At 34.2% G+C, this 18,490-nt stretch overlaps 1 protein-coding gene across 3 annotated transcripts; it reads right to left on the reverse strand.

The window, feature by feature from the left end:
- Positions 1–252: 252 nt before the first annotated feature.
- On the reverse strand, positions 253–17,499 carry LOC143240857 (iripin-8-like). Of its 3 annotated transcripts, XM_076484056.1 has the most exons (3): positions 17,231–17,399; positions 17,078–17,114; positions 707–2,693 (listed from the first exon to the last, which is right to left on the reverse strand). In XM_076484056.1, exon 3 carries the CDS (start codon positions 2,676–2,678, stop codon positions 1,440–1,442), a length of 1,239 nt encoding a protein of 412 aa, XP_076340171.1. In that variant the 5' UTR covers positions 2,679–2,693; positions 17,078–17,114; positions 17,231–17,399; the 3' UTR covers positions 707–1,439. The 3 variants fall into 3 exon arrangements, 2 of the variants coding, with proteins under 2 accessions (XP_076340171.1, XP_076340160.1); XR_013022001.1 differs by lacking the exons at positions 707–2,693; positions 17,078–17,114 and adding an exon at positions 253–559 and having other exon boundaries at positions 17,231–17,499; XM_076484045.1 differs by lacking the exon at positions 17,078–17,114 and having other exon boundaries at positions 17,231–17,431.
- Between the last annotated feature and the right edge of the window lie 991 nt (positions 17,500–18,490).

The following is an 18,490-nucleotide window of genomic DNA, read 5'->3' on the forward strand; positions in this document are numbered from 1 at the left end:
TCGCACAGCTAGCTATTATTCTTCAGGAGAATCAAGGAGAATCATCTATTCGAAATCACTCCAGTTTGTGATTTGTTTTCATTGCACTAACAGGATACTACAAACTCTAATTGATCCAAAATTTATTTACGGCTCTTCAACTAACGGGTTATGACGCTCGTGAACAGGACGTGCAATTTAAACAGAAGAAATGTAATTCTCTACAACCAAACATATCATACTTAAATCGTAGCGTAATAAATATTCGTTGTCTGAGAATATTAATATTTATTATAGGAAGTCATGATACTGTTACTACAAATAAACACGAAAACAACGAAAACATGCTTTACGTTACTGTCATTTCCAAGTAGACTGCAAGTTTCTAGTCCTTATTTCTTAACACGACTGACTTCAAAAACAAAAGTCCGGATAAAATCTGGGCTGGTTTCATAAGATTACACAACGGACTTCCTGACGACTACGTATGATGACATTACTTGTACACAACCAGATACGGCATAAAGAACGGACGTAAAAATTGTGATGTACTGTGAGATTTTGGTACATAAATATATGCCTAAGAAAGAGAACAGGAGTTGTAATTAAATTCAATAAAGAATGTCAGAGAAAATATGACTTTCTTCTATATAATCGTGATGTGTTTAAGAAAAGCTTCTAAACTACTGCATTACATTGAGTAGCAAAACAGACACATACGATGAAGTCGTTGTATCTAGTGGAGTGTAATATTTATTGCATCCAAGAAAAGTTATAAAATAATTATAAAGTAATATCATTAGATTGTTTTAAGCATACAATTACACAGTAGACTTTCTGCACTTCATCCATCAGAATTCCATCAGAGAAACTTCTTATTAATGAATATAACTGTGATTTATATATCGTGATACCAGTTTACCATACATATTTGCTATATATATACATATATACTAGTTTCAGTAATGTTACAATTTATTCTGTTATAGTTTTCAAACAACATGAAGGAAAACGGAAAATTCAAATAAACGTTGTTTCACGTGCATATTTTTAAAATAAACATATACTGTGTCTAGTGAGATACCAGATAGACTTAAACATATACATTTTAATTAAACCCGTCCCAGTGTGAAAAATACAAGAATATTTTATCGTACTTAGATAGTTTCTCTTCTCGTGTAAATTTATTTACTGATATTCAGTAACTCTGGAACGAGAAGTCATGTAACCTTTTGTATAGTTTCGTAACAACAAAGACAACGATATTATCAACAATTGTCTTTTGGATGGTGCACAGAACGTTTAATTTGAATAATTTAATTATTCAGTCCTGAAATATTTGAAAACTTAAAAGAAATAAAAAGCATTCTTTAAAGTTAACAGTTCTGATAAAAAGCTTGGTTATAAGTTGATTAAAAACACTATTTACTGAACACTGAGTTTCCAGAATTCATTTGACATCATTTTAGTTTGGTAACACGTCCTAGGAAGAGAAGAACGCCTCTTCGATTGTTTCGGATGAAGAAAAGGAATGGTCGATCAACAAGGAATTCTAAAGGTTTACGTTTGCTGATGATATTGACAGCCGTGTTTGCAGCCGCTTCGGTACCTTCCTCGTCCACCTGAATTACCGCCTTGTGGACCAATTCTTCCATAAACAGGTCACGTGTTCCCGTAATCTTTGAAAAGTCAGCTTCAGTGGCAGTGAAGGCCGTTATCATTCCCAAAGACTTCAATGTTTCTTTAAGTTTGCGATCGTCTTTTAGCTCAAATTTCGGCAAGTAAATTTGTAAAGTTTCTCTATTCATCTGAGTCAGTATTTCGTCTAATGTAGTCAAGGTGAGTGCGCGCTCTACTTTCTCGAGGTTGTTGTTTGGAGTTGGAAGAAGTATTATCATGCTTATGTCATTACCAACGTATGGAAGATCTACAACATAAACGCCCAGTTTCTCGTGTACGGTAAATAATACTTGATTAATCATGTACATCATCGGCACAGTAACTGTCTGACCATTTTCATTGGTGAAACGTCCAAAGTATGTGAGATCGGGATTGAACGTGTTTAACCACTTACCCTTGAAATGCACGCCATTCAGTAGCATCAATTTAGTGGTTTCAGGTGGCACCTCTGTCAGCAGTTTCATTATTTTTCCTTTGGAAGACCAGTATCCCCATGCATTGACCCAGTCTAAAACTCCTTGACTCCTGGCAAAGTTAATTTCTGTGACCGACGAGTTGTAGAACCGTTTTAAGCTATCTTTATATGACTTGGAAACAGTATATCCTTCCTGGACCAGAACTACATTGACATTGCTAAACTCATTTTCATCACTAGAACCACTCTTTAATAAGTGGTCTTCATTTCTTAATAAGTCGTGAACCGACACTCCTTTAATTCCCGCAAATCGATACCCCAAAACATTTTCTATTTCTTGAGCCGTTCTACCTGAAGCTCCAAGGTACGCCATCCCAAAAGCCATGGACAAGCTCCATGGGGACATAAATATATTACTTTTCTTATCTAATCCCTTAAGGACAGACAAAGCAAGCTGGTTGTTGGCTTTGACAATCTTGCTTTCTACTCTATCTGTGACATCAACTTGACCACTGAAATGGGTGACATCAACTTGACCACTGAAATGGACACCACCACAAATGGCTAAAAAGCCAAATATGGCTGTCAGAGGTAGCAGCATCATTTTATCTACCTCAGTCTGTAAAATCAGAAGAGAAAAAATTAGCTTCTCAACTAGTTTCACTGCAAGGTTGAGGTATATATATATATATATATAAACAGGCCTTCATATAAGAATATATCCAACAACATCCAGATGGCAGAAAATAAACTCACCAAGGTGGACAGTGCACCTTTTAGCATACACTGGTTAATTAAATAGATAAAACAATATTTCGGTTGTCTGTGCTTATTTATCAAGAATATTCAATATAATCTGAGATGTTTAAGTAGAATTGGAAAGTTATTAATTAGTTGTTAAACGCAAAGCTAAAAAAAGGTTTTCTGGGTTCTAGACATCCCAAGCATCGAAACCTAATTTTTGGTGTTATAAGCAATCATACTTGCTGCTGAGACAGAGAAGGGCTGTAATTAAGTTTCACACGTAAAAAGTAAAACAATATAATTAATGTTATAATTTGATTCTTCGTTTCGTGATCCTATTAGTGATATTTCGGTATATCAATAAAATAAATGGACCTACTTTCTATACAGTATCGAAAGCTTTGATGTTTATACCAATGTAATGAACAAAAATTTTTAAGAATAATTTATTGATAATAACTTTAATTAAAGTCAAACAGTTGTACAATACATAAGTGTATCAAAAATCATAGCGTAATACCAATGCAGAGCGTTTCCACTTACAATATAAAAGTGAAATATGAAAGACTAAATCATATAAAAAGTATCGTACATATTTTCAAATAACATTAAAAAGCGACAATAAGTATACAAAGATCTAACGTCTTTCTTACATTTACTGTTTAGCGTTGCATTTTATATCACTTCGGTAAAGCAACGTAATTCTCTGTTTTTCAGCGATGTGGAATTAGGGAACTTTCGAGAAAATAAATCAATTTTTGCACCATCATCTTTTGTTTATAGTTAACCACAAATTTACACAATGGGTTATCTCTGCTGATATCAAAGCTATCAAACCCGGTGTTTAGTAGTGTGAACCCTTTGACTTACCAATGAGCCTGGGGATAGAGGACAAATAACCTATTGTATAGCTTTGTGCTTGACACCAATCACATAGGCTCGGCTAAGCGTGTTAAGGTGTTCGACTTGTAAGCCGAGGGTCGCGGGTTCGAATCCCGCACGCACCAAACATCCTCACCCTTTCAGCCGTGGGGGCGTTATATGTTACGGTCAATCCCACTGTTCGTTGGTAAAAGAGCAGTCCAAGAGTTGGCGGTGGGTGGTGATGACTAGCTGCCTTCCCTCTAGTCTTACACTGCTAAATTAGGGACAGACAGATAGCCCTCGAGTAGCTTTACAGGAAATTAAAAAAAAAGAATTAATTATGCAAATTTTACTGGCTGCTGGTTCGTTCACGGACAGACATATACGTTGCACCAATAAAAAGAAAAGTCTATTATCAAACTTATACCCATGTACATATGACGATATATGTATACATACTGCATCAAGATCTAGAAAAAGTAAATCTGAGTAAACTTGTATCTTAGTATGGGTATTAACACTTTTACTAATAAAGCAGAGAATAACGTTTCGACCTTCTTAGATCATCTTTAGGTTAACAAAGAACACTTATACGTCTCGTATATCCTATTATGAGAATGATCTAGAAAAACAACACCTCATTTCAATTTTTCAATTTGATCATTTACTGCTTTATTGTTGGTTGGTCGAGTAATTTTTTATTATTTATTTGTGTTGTTATGTAACAGTACTATTTACTCAGTGCTGGCAGAAGTCTGCAACAGTAATATAGATTCCAGAGCTGTTCAAATATTGGACACGAGATACAAGCTTCATCTCATTATAGTAACACGTCTTTGGGTAAATGATCTGTTTCTAGACATCCTGGAGAAGGTGGTGGGAGGTCAGTGTTATATCTGCAGAGCATGCCCATTACAAATCACCACTATATTGTCCGTGGGCGAAGTATGACAGAAACTAGAATGATTAGCTTCAGTTCTGTAGTTTGTTTGTTTTGAATTTCGCGCAAAGCTGTGTGAGGGCTATCTGCGCTAGCTATCTACAGTTTAGCAGTGAAAGACTATAAGTAAGGCAGCTAGTCATCACCACCCACCGCCAACTCTTAGGCTACTCTTTTATCAACGAATAGTGGAATTGATTGTCACATTATAACGCCCCCATGGCTGAAAGGGCGAACATGTTTGGTGTGACGGGGATTCAAACCCGCGAACCTCAGATTATGAGTCGAGCGCCTTAACCACCTGGACATGCGGGCCAATCAGTACTCGAATTAACTACACAGCATCATACAGCCCCTTTGGGCTTTTGAAGGGATTGTCTAAATAGGCAACAACGCTATTGGTCAATGTGATCTTCACATGTGAGGTAAAGTTTCAAACCGTACAGTGTTCGTGTATGAAAATTCTGAAAATGAATAATACATCCGTTTATTATTGTTGAATAGGATAGCGAAGAGGAGAAAGACATCACCACAAAACAACTTTATAAGTTTTATGGTTCTTCTGAGGTACGGCATTACTGCTGTCATGTAATAATGGATCCAGTTGTCCATCCTTCCGTAGAAGCAGTTGAATCAGACGTACAAATAGGATATGGCGTGTCTATCATCTATATATATTGTCGGTTCGTAGTGGATCTTGATCTTTCGTCAGTATAATGCTGTTATGAGTAAACGTTTGGATGTGGGAAATGCCAAAACATTTTCAAGAATGGATTGACATAGAGAAACTGTTAAATTACGTAGAGCCAGATTATCCGATATTTAGACTAAATAAGTCTTTATTGATCTCTGTGGAAAGAGAAAACTTTTACAGTAGAGACAATAACAGGTTCTTAACAACATCTCAAACCTTTAATTAAAATAAAGTACAGAACGAAGTTCCGACCTTCTTAGATTATCGTCAGGTTAATAAATAAAGTACAGAACAACGTTTCGATCCCTTCGATCAACGTCAGGTTAATAAATAAAGTACAGAACAACGTTGCCATATTCTAAGGTAATCTTCAGGTTAACAACTAAGAAGGTCGAAACGTTATTCCATACTTTATTATAATTAAGCCATTCGTCTTTAGAATATATTTTAACTTCAAGTGGGTTTCTTGTCGTTATGAAAATTCTAAACTATTCCGCAAAAAAAAAAACACTCTTATTATGAGACTGGAGGCTATAGTTGAAAAAGTGAAGTCTGTGACCCCTTATTAAAGTTCTTGCATTAAAGTCGGGCAGATTTCCTAGTTTTCAATAATATAACAAATAAACATTTGATGTTAACCTCATAAACCAAAAGTTCACCACCTTCTGGCCACTTTTCAAAGTCAACCTCTTTCATGTGTATACCTGACAAGTTTCTCAGTTGACTTGCGTGTTTCTTTAAGACAGGTCTTGGAAGTCGTTTCTTACCAGCAATAGAGTGCAAATCAAAAGTTCTATCCAAGTTTGACGTCTTGTAAGGGAGTTTGTTACAATGGAAATTGTGGCGTTTCAGAATAATTCAGCAAGTGGCTATAAATTGTCAATATATTTAACGAATAGATGTTGCTCATAAAGTTATATATATAATGAAGGAGTAATTTGATAGTAAAATCTTGCAGTCTGAATTTTTTAGTAAGGTTTTATAACTACTCGTGAAAATCGGTGATAAATCAACTGTTTTTAACATTGTTACTTGATAAAAACATTGTACTTCAATATGTCAAACTTGTTTATATGTCATGTTCAAAATAAGTGTACTGGAAAAGTTAAAGGCGAATTAGAACTTCACGATGTTAATACGACAGTCATCAATGTCAAAATGTTTAAAGTAGGAGAATTATGTCTATATGATAATAAGGATTCTGGGCCTGTGAAGTGCACAGAATACTAATTCTTTCAAAGTACGTACACGTAAAAACATTATGTGTGTACATTCATAGGAAATTGTGGTCTGTAAAACGCTCAGAATAACTATTCTTTGAAAGTATATATAATTCAAGAAATTACTTGAGAAGGAAAATTAAGAGTTTCACTTTGCTAGACTACAAGAGTTGGTGGTAGGTGGTGATGACTAGCTGCCTTCCTTACAGTCTTGCACTGTTAGATTAGGGACGGCTAGTGCAGATAGCTGTCGTATAGATTTGCGAGAAATTCAAAAGACGAAAAACAAACTAATTGTCTGGTAATTAATTATAGATTTTCAAATGATATAGTGAAGACAAATAGCATAGATATCTAACTAGCCTTGGCAAAAGTATGTAAAGAGGAATCTTATTCATTTATTTAGTGGATCATATTTCATTTCTTTTTTAAAAAGTAGCCAAATACCAATCATCCGGTATTCACTACGAATACAAATCATTTGGATAAATCAACTAAGGGGCAAGGCCTACCTAACTCAAATGTATAAAGACTACTTTTACTCATTCGATTCAAATATATAAAGTCAGAAGTATATTGTCTTGCTGTCATTTAAAGGTCTAATCTCGTTGAGGTGATTAGAAAATTTTCTTTTGCTTTATACTTATTGAACATAACTTTAAGGCATTTTTGGTTCTAGATTAGTATTAATTAGTGACACATAACCGTCTTTTCTTGCTAGTAACTGCATTTTTAATACTCATCAAACTAATACACTTTGAACTAACTCTAATACTACTTTTCTTTTCAAATATCTAGTCTTTGAAAGGGTTGTTTGTAAGATTCAAATGCGAGACGACTTTAAGAAGAAAAACTAGAGTGCAATCGACTAGATTGGGCTGTTTGCCCATTAATGATGTCTTTGAACATTTTGTTTGTTTTTCAGTAATGGTAGCTAGTTATGCTAACTTGAATACATGCTTTACCTAGAGCACGTTTGATTAGGTGAATATAGAAACTGAACAAAGTCCATTGAGACCAGCATAATCCATAATATCTTAGAATGACTGTTCAAAACAGTTGTTAACCTCAGTTACTATATATTAACAACAACCAATACCTTCGTACTAAAAGTATTACTAACTTATGCTTTCAACTGTTATAAGGTTTTGTCTAAGAAGTTGCAATTACCACAGTAGCTCAGGAATATTAACCACAAAAAACACACGATGAATTCAAAGTATATGTGAAATTAATTTTAGAAAACTCCTTAAAAAGAAATTACGAAACAAATATATTTAATGTCAAATATATCTATAAAGATACCGTACTTTGTGGCCCGGCATGGCCAAGCGTGTTAAGGCGTGCGATTCGTAATCTGAGGGTCGCTGGTTCGCATCCCCGTCGCGCTAAACATGCTCGCCCTTTCAGTCGTGAGGACGTTATAATGTTACGGTCAATCCCACTATTCGTTGGTAAAAGAGTAGCCCAAGAGTTGGCGGTGGGTGGTGATGACTAGCTGCCTTCCCTCTAGTCTTACACTGTTAAATTAGGGACGGCTAGCACAGATAGCCCTCGAGTAGCTTTATGCGAAATTCAAAAACAAACAAACAAACCGTACTTTGAAACAGAAGTAATGCCACAACTCTGATGAACAAATAAGCTCATGATCAAAAACTGACAAACTTCATTTCCAATGAACTTATATAAATAACTAAAATAAACACATGGTAAGAAAGGTCATCCGCTTACTTGAGAAACACTCACATTTGAAACTCAACTATGAGTACACCACAGCAAGGCTTTTTTATAATGGCATCAGGTTAACTGTAAATTTCAAAGACTTGCCATCACAAATTATGTCAGTATGACACCTTTTCTAACAAACAAGACATATCCGTATGTGCTCAAATACAATCATTTTGTCAAAATAATAGAAATAATAATAATAGAACCTCAAAATTATCTTGCTAGCATCGATGTAATAAAATTATCCAACAATGAATGTATTCATTAATGTCACTTTTCAAGTGCTCAGACAAAATTGTACGTGTGTATTGCCCTTCAATACGCCACCATAATTGAAGCTCACTACCATTTGTATACCTACAACTTACTTTCAGCAGAGATATTTATTCTATAAACAGAACAAATGGAAAAAACGTCGCCAATACTTAACAACCTTTCATGAAACATTTTGAAACAAATTTTGGTCCAGGTATGTTAATGATACATTTGTAGTTGACTATATCAAATATATTCAGTTAATGACTTTCTAACCCATGTAAATCATCAACATCAGCTATCCAATTCAACATAGAAAAATCAAACAACTTTCTTAGACGTGTATGTGAAAATAGGCAGATAGTTATTATTGTGGAATACAGAAAGTAAACTGACACAAGAACGCATTTATATCATCTGTCGAACCATCCTAACAAAGGTTGTACTGTCTATATTTAATAAGGTTTGTAAAACTTATAAATCTATAAAGACAGAAGTTCACTACAACACAAGAGCATAATATTGAACAACGGTTATTCTCAGGATGTAGTACTTTAAAGAGTGAACAGTATTTAAATAATAAATACCAAAGAAAAACATTAAATAGTCACAAAGCCTCCTATGGTCTTTCAGAGTATAAGATGATCCAAAATTATTTTTCCTATCTTAAAATATAATAATTTAATAACTAATAAAACACAACTATGCAGTTTTCAACATCTTATAACCTGACTGAAACACTATTTATTCTCATGTTTTATTTTACTCTGGTGAGTAGATTTACTCTGTTAAAGAAAAACTTAATGTGTCGTTTGACTTGCAAAGTCCAAGACAGTGATTGTGGTGCAGCATAGTTGAAGACGGTGGAAAACAAAAAGGTAAGGGGGTATATTAAGGATATCGTGTGTTGCACACCAAGAGCAAACATCACGGTACTTAAGACAAGGGTAACAAATGGCATCCTCTCTGTAACTGTGGAAATGTTACTGCAAACGTAAACGTGGATTGAAATTGAATACCAATTAAATGTGCTTACAACCATTAGTGGTAGATTGGTAGAAATCTACTGACGTTTTAATACAATCTGTTTAAGTTAGGCTATAAGATGTGGAAACTGTATGGTTGTATTTCTTTAGCAATTGTAAGTTAGGAAAAAAATAACTTTGGGCCATCCTATATTCAGAGAATCTTCAGAGATAGCAATAATATCTTAAGGTCTCAATTAGCACACAAATACATTAGCGAGCTTTATTGGAATTGAAAATGTAATTTAAGCGTCTTGTGTGAATGTTGCAATGAATACACTGACAAAAAAAAAAAAAGGCCAATAAAATACTCTACATGATAATGCATAAACATCAAGACAAATCAACTATAATTCAGTAATTAATTTTAATCATAACTTTAAATGTTTGCCGATAATCCATTGGCATATTACTTTAATTCCTCCTCAAATTACAAACTTGCTTTATGCCATCCATTGCCAATAGGGGTCTACATATTTATATCAGATTTATTAATTCTAGAATAATCAGTAGAACTAAGAAAAAAATTGGATTAAACTACTCCTTCTGTGTACAATACATACTAGGGCTCTAGCAGTGAAAGTGTTAATTGCAATATGTGTTATTAGCGGCTTTATAACAAACAAGCATAGGCAGTTCGGTGCATAGACGCATTACACAGGTGATCAAAACATGTTTATACTCTAAAAGGCCGAGGAGGTCGTTAGTTGTTGTGGTTAGTCAACTCAAAACTTTTGAAAATAACACTAAGTAAGGCTTAATGGCACCTGACGACAATAAAGAAAAGACTATATTTAATTAAACAAAATTGCGAATGTAGTGTAACTAAATTTCGGCAAGAGCAAATTCAGTATCACAAGTTTCATGTAAAACTGGCTCATTTGATACAGAAAGTGTTCAACATGTTATCGGTTATCCCTAAATGAAACTACTTCAAGCAGTGTTTATTTCTACGAAAGGGAGTCGAAAGTCAGCTGTAGAGGTCATCTGTTTTAACCTCTCGCACCACTGTAAAGTAGTGTGTTGTCTGTCAATCAATCAGTGGGCACTAAATTGACGTCACATAAGAAACAACTAACGTTGTAATTTATGTGTCGTGACTTCAGCAAAATGTGCGTAGACCATGAATCATGAAAATAGTTATGCACTCTGTCGGCTACAACACATGATGACATATTAACTTCAGAAGCAAGAAATAAAAGTATTTGTTACTATCAGTTTTGGTTTTGTTTAGTCTTGAAACAGAACAATTTCGGGGACCCTATGCAAGTATATCTTGATGGTTAATGATGAAACTTTGTATAATGGACAGCAGCTTCAAGACGAAAGGCAGAAGACTTTCGAAACGTCGTCCTCTGCACTTGTATCTCCACAACGAGCAGTTGCCGTCCATTCTACAAAGTTTTGTCATGAATACTCTGCCAAAACAGTCTATCAAAGAATATCAAATAATTGTTTGTTCATTGTTTATTTATTCGTGTAGTATACTGCACATTGCCAATAAGCTTTTCTTGTTCCCGTAGTGAATCAGACGACCACAGTGTCAGATGGAGAAGACTACAGTAGTTAAAATAAAGAATAAAAGGTAACAATATGCCAACCAAACTGAAATGTACGGTAAAAACCGCTGTATTTCTTAATATTATATGTTTGAATTGTAGGTTAAATATTACCGTACTAGTTCAAATGTAAAAAAAAAAAATAGTTTGTGTTTTCAAGTACTATTATTGTATCTATTAATTTCGGCTAAAGTTGAGCTAGGCCTTATCATATATATTTACATCTAGTAATTTTGAATTATATGTTGAATGGTATAGCTCGTAAAGTTATCTATAAGACCATGACAGTGCATGTAAATTAGCTATCGTTTTGTATCTTAACCTGAAGATGACTTAGGAAGGTCAAAACGTTGTTCTCTCATTATCAATAAAAGTATTATCACGCACACCAGCCGTTCTGAGATACATTTTTATTTCAAGTGGATTCCTCGTCATCAAAATAGCTATCGTTTTCGCGTGAACGTTGAGAAAGTTCTAGATTTACAACCATCTGCCCCTCAAATTAAAGCAAACTGTTTCAATCAGAGAGGTATGTGATTGCCTTTTTCAGAAAGAAATGTTCATACCACCACCACAGGGAGGCTCCAATGTGTAGAACAACAACTATGGTCAATCAAAATCAGAGTATATATCTGCACAGTGAAGACTGTGATTATGGAAGAGTATTTTGCGATTAAAACAAATGTAATTTCAACGAAGCATATCTTTAACCATCGTTGACAATATCTTAAACAAGATTTTAAATAAGATGAACATTCACATTCATAAAGACTCATATTGGAATGAATGACTTATTCATACAATAGATAGTCGAAAAAACATGGAATTACAGCAACAACGTTCTCCCAAATTAAGCGTGTACTTAATTCATACATCTAACACTAGACAATTTATGAAAAGATACACAAAATGAATGGGAAACATACAAGGATATTCTTCGAAGAATCCTAATTTTATGGAAACACGGTTGCAAGGCCGTTGTTACGAAGCAGGAAAAACATATATATGGTGTTTAATACCAGTATATGGAACTTGAATCATCGTTTTTAAAAGTTGTAAATGAACTTCCGTTTTCAAACGTTTGATCAAAGTCGTTTCATACGTAACATCCCAAAGCAGGATGTATTATACTAGCATGTTTTGCTTTGAATATCGAGCTAAGCTACACAAGGTATATCTGCTTTACATCATCCAACAGTTGAAAGGGCAAATCTGTGATCCTCATATTGCGAGTCGAGTTCCTTATCTACCAGGCAATGCCAAGACTGATATATTAGATACTACTTGCTGTCATTTTCAGTCAAATTAAATCATAGCGTTGAAAACCAAAAATCACAAATATTCATGACATTTAAGAAACAATATCATAAGTCACATCAACAATCAAACTTGATACTTCTAGATGCAGAAAAAGTCACTGTTGTTTCTTCTTTACAAGTGATGGCTTTTGATATACGTTCTTATAATCTTTCAACTCTACTCTAACCTCCCTCTTATGAACTCTATCTTATTCTGTTAGTACACTGTTTATACATAAGTATACATACATCAAGCAGGTGTATTGTACAGCTTGTGGTTCTTTACTACTATTCCTTTATGTCATAAAATACTCCATGTATGTAATTACTAAAGATTTTCAAACGATAAACACGTATTGAATTTAACAGTAGCTTACTGGATTTTGTTTCGAGTCCAAAGAATCTAACTTTTCTGAATAAAAGATCTCTAGTTATGTTACTGATGAATGTTGTACTTAGCGAAACGTGTAACTTTTTCCTTCGTATCACCGAGGAGACCGAACAACTCGACAGATTAGTTAATTTTCGTTCTGTATTTGTTAAAGTAGAATGGTTTGTTTGTTATTAAGCACAAAGATACATATTCTGTGCTGTGTATACCTAATGGCATCGAAACCCGGTTTTTCGCGCTCTAATCTAACATTGATAAGCATTTAGATTTGATAATCCAAAGCAATTTAAAAAAAAAAATTCTAGGCTTTGAACAGAACAATATAAAAACTGGTATATCTTAAAATTCTTCTTTGTAATTTTCGTTTACACAGCTCGATGTTTTCCTGACGTAAGACATTCATAAGAAATCCACGAAGCGTGAAATTTTGTACTTTTAAATTTTTTTTGAAATAGCAATGGCTTTGTGATGAGTGCCTGTGATTCAAAGTAAATTTGACAGTTTTTAAATATATATATATATATATATTTAGCTTCTTCTATCTGTTTATTTTTAAAAAACATTGCTTTTTGTAGGGACTTTTCCACTCAATTCGCCGCTAGTACGAGAATCAAAGTTCAGTGTGGTATTTAACACTTAGCTAAGTTTGATTTATGTACAAAGTTCAGTGTGGTATTTAACACTTAACTAAGTTTGATTTATGTACTTAGTATTTTGAATATGAAGTGCTCCTCGAAATAACATATCAGTTGTGAGATACGAAATGTCTTCCTACTTGCTTGTTTATCAAATGTTTAACCGCGTACTAGAGTGTTAGTTTTTTATATATTTTGCTTCCAGCTGGTCACTCGTACATTTTGAATCAAGTATTACAATGTCTGTTGGTATATGTCGTCTGTATAACCACTTCTAGTGTACCAAATGTTAAATTACCTGTCGGTGTTCTAGTGGGTCAGCAGCCTATTGAGACATTAACCTTCATAAAACTTCTGGACTCGTTGACATATTAGTGGTACAATCATTTGCTGGTGAAGCAATTGTTTAACCATCTATCATTACAATAAACGTAGAAATACTATGTACAATACAGAAGGCTGAGTACATCATATTGAAATTATTTTGAAGCCTGACCACATTGTTAAAATCCTTGTCTCCCAGTCCGAAAATGCTCTATTTATAGACTGTGCATATGCAGCATATTTTTCATCATAAAAGGCCCTGTCACAACATTGTCATGTAAAAAAGCACACAATTTCTTCTGATTAAACGGATTTTAATACTTTCTATAATCGGTCTAGTTGGTGTATGAGAACAACGGTTTTCTACAGTCTGATCACACAGAAATTTATAGTCACTGCATTCAATAACTTCACCAATATGTCTTAGCATGGAAGAGTATAAATACCGGTTTCATTCTCTAGCTGTTCGAAGTATGGGAGGTATGACTGGAAGCCTTCTCTTGTTTCCAGGAAGAAATCCTTTTTGATTATGTTGTGAAGTAGATGCTTTTTGCTTATGATCGTTGTATTGTTAGATTCTTGCCTGTTACAAGACACCTTATATCGCTTATCATGGACGGGGTACAGCACGTTGTCACTCTTTATCTGGATGGTCTTGGTATCCAAACATGATCCATATCTCTTTGCTTTCCAGTGTCATTAAGTGCAATTGATATTTCTGTCTTGCAAATTCTTAACCCCAGCTTTGGACATATCCTTATCATTTGAATGTATGAATATTGGTTATAAAATTGGCAAGTTCTTATATATTCCGTTTCACTGCGATTTTATTTCTGTTATTGTTATTACGTAACTTGCTAATTCTCTTATTCCAAATTGTTTTAACATAACATACTCAACCTTGTAGCATTCATTCACATATGATGCATCAGATATGTAATAACTGGTAGTTATATGAATTGGTCAGTTACTTCTAAGAAAATGAAGCCCTACATCACTTGCAGGGTAAATTATCTATTTAAATCTTTGAACGTGAAATTATTCAATTACTTGCATGTATGTAAAACTTTTGATGTATGCTGGCCCAAAGTTATTTAATTATCTGCTGGTGTCCTTTAGTGGGATAGTGGCAAGTTTACAGACTTAAAACCCTAAAATGTGTATGTGCCTTTAACTAAACAAATTATGCTTGCTCCTATGTTAACTATAGTCCCACAGTGGCACAGCGATACGTCTGCGGACTTACAGCGCTAGAAACCGGATTTCAATACCCTGGTAAAAAGAGCACACGTAGCTCATTGTGTTTTTTTTATGCTTAAATTATAAATAAACTATACTTGCTTCTATACTAATTATCCAATTAGTTGTTGGTGCCCAATACTTCAAATGCCAAGACTCCTGCAACAAAATGCCTTTTCAGTTTTTGAAAATAAAAAAAACTTGGATAGACCAATTCACGTAAACAAAACATGTAATGTAAGCCGAAGTTACACATTTTTTCCTTCTGGTTATGACTACTTTTCTTTTTAATTGCATGTAGTGTACTTGTAATTAGTACTTGAGAATTTAATCCGTGATGACGAGAAAACCCATTGTGTAGAGAAAAATATAAATATAAAAACGGCTGATATGATTTGGAAACAATTTTTATGTAGAGAAGCGAACAACGTTTCGACCTTCTTCGGTCATCGTCAGGTTCACAAAGAAAGAAAGAGGTAACTGACTGATAGCTGACCACATGTCTGAAGGGGATTGTGTAATTTAGTATAGGAATGTAGAGGGCGTGCTTAGATGTTTGATTATATTTATTAATATAGGTATAAAGGTCTTCCTTTATATTGGTTTATTTTGGAGTTGAGTTGTTGTATAAGTAAGGCTTCCTTAATTTTGCGTTTATGTTTGTTTCTTTATTTAGTATTTGGGTGTTTTTTTATGGTTATGTTGTGTTTATTTGATTTGCAGTGTTAGAAAACGTGTGAAGGTGACTTTTTGTGTTCTGTGAATGTGGTTTCCGTTTTTCTACTTGTTTATCCAATATAGAAGTCGTGGCAGTTATCACATTGTATTTTATAAATAATGTTGGTGTGGTGTTTGTCAGTGTAGTTTTTACATAGTATAGACCCTAGTTTTGTGCCTGATTTTTGAATATATTTGGTATTAACTGGAATGTCATATTTTGTTACTAGTTTTTGCCAAATGTTAGTTATTTTTCTGCTGATGTCAGGAATACATGGTATGCAGCAGTTTGATTTTGAATTTCGCGCAAAGCTACTCGAGGGCTATCTGTGCTACCGTCCCTAATTTAGCAGTGTAAGACTAGAGGGAAGGCAGCTAGTCATCACCACCCACCTCCAACTCTTGGGATACTCTTTTACCAACGAATAGTGGAATTAACTGTCACATTATAATGCCCCCACGGCTGGGAGGACGAGCATGTTTGGTGCGACCGGGATTCGAACTCGCGACCCTCGGATTACGAGTCGAACGCCTTAACACGCTTGGCCATGCCGGACCACACGTAGCTAAGCCAGGCAGCTTCTAACTCAATCTATATGAATTACTCAATACGTAAATCAAGCAATAAAGTAGAATTGAATAAGCACATAAGATAAATTTACATACGATAACATAAAATGTTTAAACTTGTTTATTAATTAAGAAAAATCATAAATAATAAAATGCATTATACAAAAGCAAAACTACGAACAAGTTTTGTGAGAGCACCTTACACTGCAGATAGTAAAATGAATACACTTAAATCATAGTTACGGCATAAGATAACCAAACCTTATTTATTCAAAAATGTAACAGTAGGTAACAATGGACACTGACCACGCACTGAACGTGGACAACTTTAAAATGACCAAACAGAGGTGACGTTTTATCTCATATGACCGTATTACTGACTCCACATAATCAGAGTAAAAGTTTACACTATTTTGTAAAAGCAATGCTGCAACGTTAATAAAATACCAGTTCCCGACAATATGTACAGTACTATAGTTATTTACTCGAGTAATAAAGTTTGTGAATTTTTGTTAGTTTTACTGTATTATTGTGACTCTTGGAGTCAGTAGTATTTTTCGTTTTGAATCAAGTTTTGAATTTTTTTTTTCAGCATAAGCTATTCTTAAACGTACGATAAACTTGCTGCACCGTTACTATTATGCAAGCTTTTAATTTACGTTGAATTTAACACAAATTTTCAACGTGGATTTGCCTATGTAGACATTTTACTGGTATATACATGTTGTCTGATTTTAACAATTTTGTAACTACGAAAAATATTCCTCAAAAAAACTGATTACGAACATAACAGTTCATACCTTCGTCTGTTACTCGACCAGGGATCATCTGAGAATCCTAAATAATGAAACGTTTTAGTACCTTTACAGCAAAGAAAATAAAATGGCGTGGTTCAAGATTAGTTTCAACAATTTAAATAAACTTAAAAATTAAATAATAAATTGATGACTTACTTTTTGTTCAGTTTGGTATTTTTCTTCAGGTTTTTGGTAACCCTGAACAAAAAAGAGAATTTATGTCTATATCTTAAAATTTACAAGAGAAAAAAAAACAAACAATCAAAGTAAGAAATGCTGTGTGCAGCTAAAATGATGTAATTTCATTAAATCTCTGTTAGATTTCTTTTGCTGAGGTCAGCTTTTACGGGGTTTTCCCAAACTGCGAAGCGGATGCAAACTTGTGCCCATGTCATTTCGTAGAAACGAAGCTTCCGGAGGGTTAGAAAATGTTACAAGTGACTACGCAGAAATCGAATTACGTATAATAAGGTACATGATATGAAAGCTAAGTGTGTCAATAGTAATTTGTCTATCGGTAGTTGATCAACAATATGTTTAAGAGCTTGTGACACTAAAAGTTTGGGTTTGATTCTCTAGAACGATCACAGTCTATTGGAAAGGAAAACAGTAAAATAACGAATAATTTAGAGAAAAAAAATATCTTTGTTAAGATATGGACAATTAATGATACATGTTCTGTAAGCTTTACGTCACATATACTGTTAAAATCTATCTGGTTTTGATTGTTGTGTGCTATTTACAAGGATTTGACTATGATTGTTGTAAGCCATCATAATAGACGTGGCTATTATTGTTGTAGATTATTAGAATGGATCAGACTATGATTATTGTATGCTATTAGAACGGATCTCACAAATATTGTTGAATGCTATTAAAATGGATTAAATTGTGATTGTTGTATGTTATAAAAATGGATCTGGCTGCGATTGTATAGAAAAGTTTTGTCTCTGGTTATTGTATGTTGTTATTACAGATATAGCTATTATTGTTATGTGGTATCAGGATAAACCTGGCTATGACGTTGTGTATTATTAGAATAGACAGGCTATTGCTTTGAAACTTTGAACATCGTGAAGGAATTCATTGAAAGCTATCTACTATTTGTAGGTCCGGCATGGCCAAGCGTATCAAGGCGTGCGACTCGTAATCTTGGAGTCGCGGGTTCACATCCCCGTCGCGCCAAACATGCTTGTCCTTTCAGCCGTGGAGGCGTTATAATGTGAGGTCAATCCCACTATTCGTTGGTAAAAGAGTAGTCCAAGAGTTGGCGATGGATGGTGATGACTAGCTGCCTTCCCTCGAATCTTATACTACTAAATTAGGGACGGCTAGCACAGATAGCCCTCGAGTAGCTTTGTGCAAAATTCAAAATCAAAATACAAATACTACCATTTGTAAAGGACTTCAACTTAT

This window comes from Tachypleus tridentatus, chromosome 2 (genome assembly GCF_004210375.1).
Source record: "Tachypleus tridentatus isolate NWPU-2018 chromosome 2, ASM421037v1, whole genome shotgun sequence".
Classification (NCBI taxonomy): Eukaryota; Metazoa; Arthropoda; class Merostomata; order Xiphosura; family Limulidae; genus Tachypleus; species Tachypleus tridentatus.

Coding starts and splice junctions, on each gene's coding strand:
- LOC143240857 (XM_076484045.1), bottom strand. CDS start 2,678: ATGATGCTGCTACCTCTGACAGCCATATTTGGCTTTTTAGCCATTTGT.